General features: G+C 47.6%; 1 protein-coding gene across 1 annotated transcript; it reads left to right on the top strand.

Moving 5' to 3' along the window:
- Nucleotides 1–5,484: 5,484 nt before the first annotated feature.
- On the top strand, nt 5,485–6,292 carry LOC124652599 (pectinesterase inhibitor 28-like). Its single transcript, XM_047191633.1, has 2 exons — nt 5,485–5,534; nt 5,578–6,292. Exons 1-2 carry the CDS (start codon nt 5,485–5,487, stop codon nt 6,290–6,292), a joined length of 765 nt encoding a protein of 254 aa, XP_047047589.1.
- The last annotated feature ends 663 nt before the right edge of the window (nt 6,293–6,955 follow it).

Consider the following 6,955-nt stretch of genomic DNA (forward strand, 5'->3'; position numbering starts at 1 on the left):
TGCACCTATTAGTGAAGAATACATAGAGCATGCTAAAATTTGGTTTGCATAATTGGTCTCTCTAAGGTCTAGATAATTTCTAGTAAGGTGTTTGAACAACAAGGAAGACGATGTATAGTCTTATAATACTTGTAATATGTCTTTTATGTGAGTTTTGCTGTACTAGTTCATCCTTGTGTTTGCCTCAAACAACCTTGCTAGCCTAAACCTTGTATCGAGAGGGAATACTTCTCATGCATCCAAAATACTTGAGCCAACCACTATGCCATTTGTGTCCACCATACCTACCTACTACATGGTATTTCTCCGCCATTCCAAAGTAAATTGCTTGAGTGCTACCTTTAAACAATTCAAAATTTATTACCTTTTATTTGTGTCAATGTTTTATAGCTCATGAGGAAGTATGTGGTGTTTATCTTTCAATCTTGTTGGGCAACTTTCACCAATGGACTAGTGGCTTCATCCGCTTATCCAATAATTTTGCAAAAAGAGCTGGCAATGGGATTCCCGATCCCAAATTAATTAACAAAAATAGACACTCCTCCATGGTATGTGATTGTTGGACGGCACCCGAAGGATTCGGTTAGCCATGGCTTGTGTAAGCAAAGGTTGGGAGGAGTGTCATCATAATAAAACTAAAATAAAAAGGCACTCCTTCATGGTATGAGATTGTTGGCGGGCACCCGAGGATTCGGTTAGCCATGGTTTGTGAAAGAAAGGTTGGAAGGAGTGCCATCCAAAAATAAAATAAAATGGGAGCCGCTCTTTGAAGGTTTGTCCGGCAAGGGGTTAGAGTACCCGCTACCATTCGTTGACAACAACATACACCTCTCAAAACTTTACTTTTATGCTCTCTTTATGTTTTCAAAATCAAAGCTCTAGCACAAATATAGCAATCGATGCTTTCCTCTTCGAAGGACCATTCTTTTACTTTTATTGTTGAGTCAGTTCACCTATTTCCCTACACCTCAAGAAGCAAACACTGGTGTGAACTTTGCATTGATTCTTACATACTTGCTTATTGCATTTGTTATATTGCTTTGCATTGACAACTATCCATGAGATATACATGTTACAAGTTGAAAGCAACCGCTGAAACTTCATCTTCCATTATGTTGCTTCGATGCCTCTACTTTGAATTATTGCTTTATGAGTTAACTCTTATGCAAGACTTATTGATGCTTGTCTTGAAGTGCTATTCATGAAAAGTCTTTGCTATATGATTCACTTGTTTACTCATGTCATTACCATTGTTTTGATCGCTGCATTCTCTACATATGCTTTACAAATAGTATGATCAAGTTTATGATGGCATGTCACTCCAGAAATTATCTTTGTTATCGTTTTACCTGCCGGGACGAGCGAGAACTAAGCTTGGGGATGCCGATACGTCTCCAACGTATTGATAATTTCTTGTGTTCCATGCCACATTATTGATGTTATCTACATGTTATATGCACACTTTATGTCATATTCGTGCATTTTCCGGAACTAACCTATTAACAAGATGCCGAAGTGCCAGTTCTCGTTTTCTCGTTGTTTTTGGTTTCAGAAATCCTAGTAACGAAATATTCTCGGAATCGGACGAAATCAACGCCCGGGTTCCTATTTTACCCGGAAGCCTCCGAACACACGAGAACCGCCGGAGAAGGGAGGCGGGGCCACCAAACCCTACCCCGGCGCGGCCAAGGGGGCGCGCCCCTAGGGTGTGGACCCCCTTCGACCTTCCTGCGCCGCCTCTCCGCCTATAAAAAGCCCCTGGATCAGAAAACCCGATACCAATTGACGAAACCCACGAAAACCTTCCAGAGCCGCCGCCATCGCGAAGCCAAGATCTGGGGGACAGGATCTCTGTTTCGGCACCCTGCCGGAGCGGGGAAGTGCCCCCGGAAGGCTTCTCCATCGACACCGCTGCCATCTCCACCGCCATCTTCATCACCGCTGCTGCTCCCATGAGGAGGGAGTAGTTCTCTATCGAGGCTCGGGGCTGTACCGGTAGCTATGTGGTTCATCTCTCTTCCATGTACTTCAATACAATGATCTCATTGAGATTCATATGAGTTTGTATCACTACTATCTATGTGCTACTCTAGTGATGTTATTAAAGTAGTTCTATTCCTCCTACACGTGTGCAAAGGTGACAGTGCGTGCACCGTGTTAGTACTTGGTTTATGCTATGATCATGATCTCTTGGAGATTGCGAAGTTAACTATTGCTATGATAATATTGATGTGATCTATTCCTCCTACATATGCATGAAGGTGACAGTGTGCATGCTATGCTAGTACTTGGTTTAGTCTCTTGATCTATCTTACACTAAAGGTTACTAAAATATGAGCATTATTGTGGAGCTTGTTAACTCCGGCATTGAGGATTCGTGTAATCCTACGCAATGTGTTCATCATCCAACAAAAGTGTAGAGTATGCATTTATACGTTCTGTTATGTGATCAATATTGAGAGTGTCCACTAGTGAAAGTCTAATCCCTAGGCCTTGTTCCTAAATACCGCTGAGTTACTACCGCTTGTTTACTTGTTTTACTTGTGTTACTACTGCTGCAATATTACCACCATCAACTACACGCCGGCAAGCACTTTTCCGGCACCGTTACTACTTGCTCATACTTATTTATACCACCTGTATTTCACTATCTCTTCGCCGAACTAGTGCACCTATTAGGTGTGTTGGGGACACAAGAGACTTCTTGCTTTGTGGTTGCGAGGGTTGCATGAGAGGGATATCTTTGACCTCTTCCTCCCTGAGTTCGATAAACCTTGGGTATCCACTTAAGGGAAACTTGCTGCTGTTCTACAAACCTCTGCACTTGGAGGCCCAACACTGTCTACAAGAATAGAAGCTCCCGTAGACATCAGCGGTCCGCGGCACCTCCTACAGCTCCGAAGAGATCATCAACTCCATTGAGGGAACAGACTCCAGAGTTGTTGCCACATGAGCAGACTGAAGAGCAAAAGGCGTTTCTTGCAACTGCGCCGAAGAAGATGTTTATTCCACCGCGGACAGGTGAAGCACTTTGCCGAGACGAGAATGAAGAGACCTGAGCTGAGAGCTGATTATGACCGCTCTCTTGGACAGTCCTCTAGAGCGATGAAAGAAGCAAAAAAAGTCCCCGAGCTTGGATAGCGGGACATTCGAGGCCGCACCCCACTTCATCGTGGAGCCATATCATGATCCGGAGACGGCATCGATGATCGAACGGGCGGCTAGAGCTCGAGGAGCATCGGTTGAGTACGAAGATTACTATCCAACGGCTCAAGTGGTAAACACGTATAGATACGGAAAAGATCTCGTCAAACCCGGCGAGCTCGCGCGTCTAGGGACTCGGATGCGAAGGTTGCATGAATGGTACCTGAAAGCTCGTCGAAGAAGTGAAAGCTACCTCACGGTGTATCTTAGAGATGAGCATTACTTCCGGGGGAAGACGAGATAAACATTGAGATAGAAGAAGCTGCTTTCAGTTATTCAATCAAGACGCCCTCGACAAAGCTGTTATCAGTTGCTACTACCTGTAAGTGATTTATTTGTGTAATTAAGTTTGTAGCTCATTCATTTGCACTAACAATTATCCTTATTATATTTTTTGTGTACGCTATACATTTAATTATGCAGAATGAAGAAGCTGGAATACAAAAGAGGCAAGCTCCTACCGCTGGGGTTCATAGACCCAAACACAGTTCATGAAGTTACGGCTCGACGGTACCCCAAGGACACGAGAGGACAACATCGTAATGTTTTTAGAGAAGCAAGCGGACAAAGAGGATATATTCTTTCCCTACAACTTCAAGTGAGTGTTATATATAACATACATTATGCTTGTGCACCTTCCACTTTATTCTCGTAATCATTGAGCTATGCTTGTGCGGTTTCCACTTTATTCTCCTAATCATTGATCTTCACCTTGGAGTCGTAAACGTCATGGACTCGAAACGTAAAGAATATGCGGAATGGGCGGACATGGCTGCCATCCTCCGGAGGTAGTTTCAATCAATTTCGTATTGGCATCTTCATCTCGCTCTAATTCGAAGATATCATCAACTAATCAATTACTCATTTACTCATTATTTTTTGCCGGGCAGGGCTTGGAAACGGTTCATCAATACTGTTCCGGGTAAATGGAAACCGGAGCTTACATTTAGAGATTACCCTGTAAGTAGTACTATATATATAGCTATGTCCGTGAAACTTTATATATGATATTTACTTTCAATACGATGCTTGATTATTAGTTTGATCGAACTATTTTTTCGTAAAGTGTATGAGGCAGGAACAAGGGAATAACTTATGTGGATACTACGTACTGCACCTTCATGCGTGACATGTCCTGTCCCAAGGGTGGGGATGCCCAAATACACCACACTCGTGTACGATAACAAATTTTCACAATTAATCTTAATTAGTACCATCTATTGTATTGAGTTCCATTCATATATTGATCTCCTTTTTTAAATATAGATGACACGCCTGCGGGACACTCTCATAACAGCGGATCAAATAAAAGCAATTCAAGAGGAAATCGCGGGATTCTTTATTACCGAGGTCCTTACCCCAGGTGGAGAACACTATCGGAAGATCGTGACGGCGGAGGATATTCGTCGAGGACGTGTTGTATTGTAAATATGCATGCATTACACGTGTACTGTGTTGACGATGTCGTGTACTGTTGACGATGTCTATATATATTCATGACGATTTTTTGTGGTTTCTTGAATGATATATATATGCATTGCTGAAACTCTGCCGCGGCAGAGAACGCCTGTTTCTCTGCCGCGGCAGAGAACGCTGGTACAGCCCAAACCTGTGCCGCGGCAGAGAAATGGCAATTCTCGCCGCGGCAGAGCAACATAGGCCCGGTTCGTACCACGAACCGGGACCAAAGCCCTTCTACCGCGAGCTCCCTGGCCGCGCCACGTGTCGAGGCCTTTAGGCCGGTTTATCTTTGAACCGGGACTAAAGGGTACCCCCTTTAGTCCCGCCTAGTTGGTCCCGGTTCGGGAACCGGGTCTAAAGGCCCAAATGGACCGGGCCTATTGCCCCGTTTTCCACTAGTGGACTAAAGGGGAGACCCTTTAGTCCCGCCTTATTGGTCCGGGTTTGAAAACCGGGACTAAAGGCCCAAATAGACCGGGCCTATAGCCCCGCTTTCCACTAGTGACGCAGCGGCATGCAGCTCGTACCGTCGCCGAGCAGGGCCAAGACTCCAAGAGAAGGGGAGGCGGAGGTGCCACAAATGGTTTGAGTACTCGTACTAGTTTAGTTACTGAACTATTGATTTGAAAAACGAAAAAGTTACTGAACCAGCAGCATTTTCTTGTGAACATGTATATCTGGACCAACGAGGAGATGTGATGGAATGGATGATTGATCACATGAAGCAAGCTAGCCGACATATCCGAAAACAAAGCGTCGACCGTCGCCCGTGAACTCGTGAAGCAATGGAACGAATCCGATCCCACAAACAGATGGACGATGCATGTCTCAGCTCTCATTCTGATTCCTGAGGCGGAGAGGCTAGAGGAGTGCATATATACAGTCCACTGCTGCCAACCATTCGCCCTGCAGACACACCACTGACAGCGATTTTGAGAGATACAGTACACTACGTAGCTTGGCAGCAATGGCGCCGGGCTCACCGGCTGTACTACCTCCAGTGCTAGCGCTGCTCCTCGTCGTCCCGCTGGTCGTCTCTACTGTAGGCAAATCACCAACATCGACAGTGCCGACAATTCGATCTCAGCGTGGCAAGCCGAACACCGTCACCTCGCAGCCGCTGGTGCGCGCTCTGGTGCAGTCCACCTGCAACGCCACCACTTACTACGACCTCTGCGTGGCCGCCATCGTCGCCGACCCCTCCAGCTCCACCGCCGGCCTCCGCGGCCTCTGCGCCATCGCGGTCTCCGCGGCCGCCGCCAACGCCTCCGCCATCCAGGCAGCTCTGGCCAAGAACGCCACCATGTCTCCAGGCTCTTCAGGCTCAGATTCGCTGCCGGGCGGCGGTGTTGGGCGCGCGCAAGCGCAGGCGTCGCTCATGTTGCGATCCTGCGCGGGCAAGTACGGCGAGGCACGGGAAGCGCTGCTGGATGCCCGGGAATCGGTGGGGGAGGAAGCGTACGACTACGCCTTCGTGCACGTGAGCGCGGCGGCGGAGTACCCGGCTGTGTGCCGGACGCTGTTCCGGAGGAAGCGGGTGGCGTACCCTGCGGAACTGGCCAAGAGGGAGAAGGCGCTGGAGCACCTCTGCACCGTCGCCATCGACATCATGACGCTCCTATCCTAGCTTCCTTCATCGAATCCATTTATTATCGTGTCGTGTGTGCATGTATCAAATCCGTCAATAGTTTCGCATGCGGATCTTGTATGGGCTTTCTTTACAAATCTGTAGTATCAGAGACTCTGAGTTCAATCGTTCGGAAAGCAGGATAAGAGCGATCTACAAGCCACCTTGATGTGACGGTGCATCATGCATGTAGTCAGAAAAAAAAAGACTTGTGAGTTCAAAAATTCTTTCCTTAGGTCATCTCCAGCGCCGCTTGACCGAAAATGCATCTGCCACTATCTCCAACGGCGCGACGTAAAGTGATCGGGCAGTCCGCAGAAACACAAACCTGGCGCATATTTGCGACAGGTTTGCGTCTCTGCGGACGCTGCGCGGACGCGCTAAGTGTCCGCTCGCGTCTCCACCGGGCCCGCCTGGCAGCGAGTCTGCATCGAGGGTATCGCTTCGACGGTCAGCGCTTCCGCGTCTACGTTACAGCCTTCGCCATCAATGACGCGGCTGCCTGTTCCACGCGCGCACTGGCGGGCGGCGGCTGGGCTTCTGCGCCGCCTTCAATAGCATCATATCCCGCGCGCGGCCTCCATTAAAAATCCATCGGCCGCGTTCCTCCTTCGCCCACATCTCCACTCGCACCACCACCGCAGCAGCGCCATGGGGAAGAAG

Source organism: Lolium rigidum, chromosome 5 (assembly GCF_022539505.1).
Source record: "Lolium rigidum isolate FL_2022 chromosome 5, APGP_CSIRO_Lrig_0.1, whole genome shotgun sequence".
Lineage (NCBI taxonomy): Eukaryota > Viridiplantae > Streptophyta > Magnoliopsida > Poales > Poaceae > Lolium > Lolium rigidum.

Bases quoted from the DNA above. Each gene is read 5' to 3' on its own strand.
- LOC124652599 (XM_047191633.1), top strand. From the start codon at position 5,485: ATGCATGTCTCAGCTCTCATTCTGATTCCTGAGGCGGAGAGGCTAGAG. The intron at 5,535-5,577 runs GTGCATATATAC...TTCGCCCTGCAG, and splicing joins GAGGCGGAGAGGCTAGAGGA to ACACACCACTGACAGCGATT.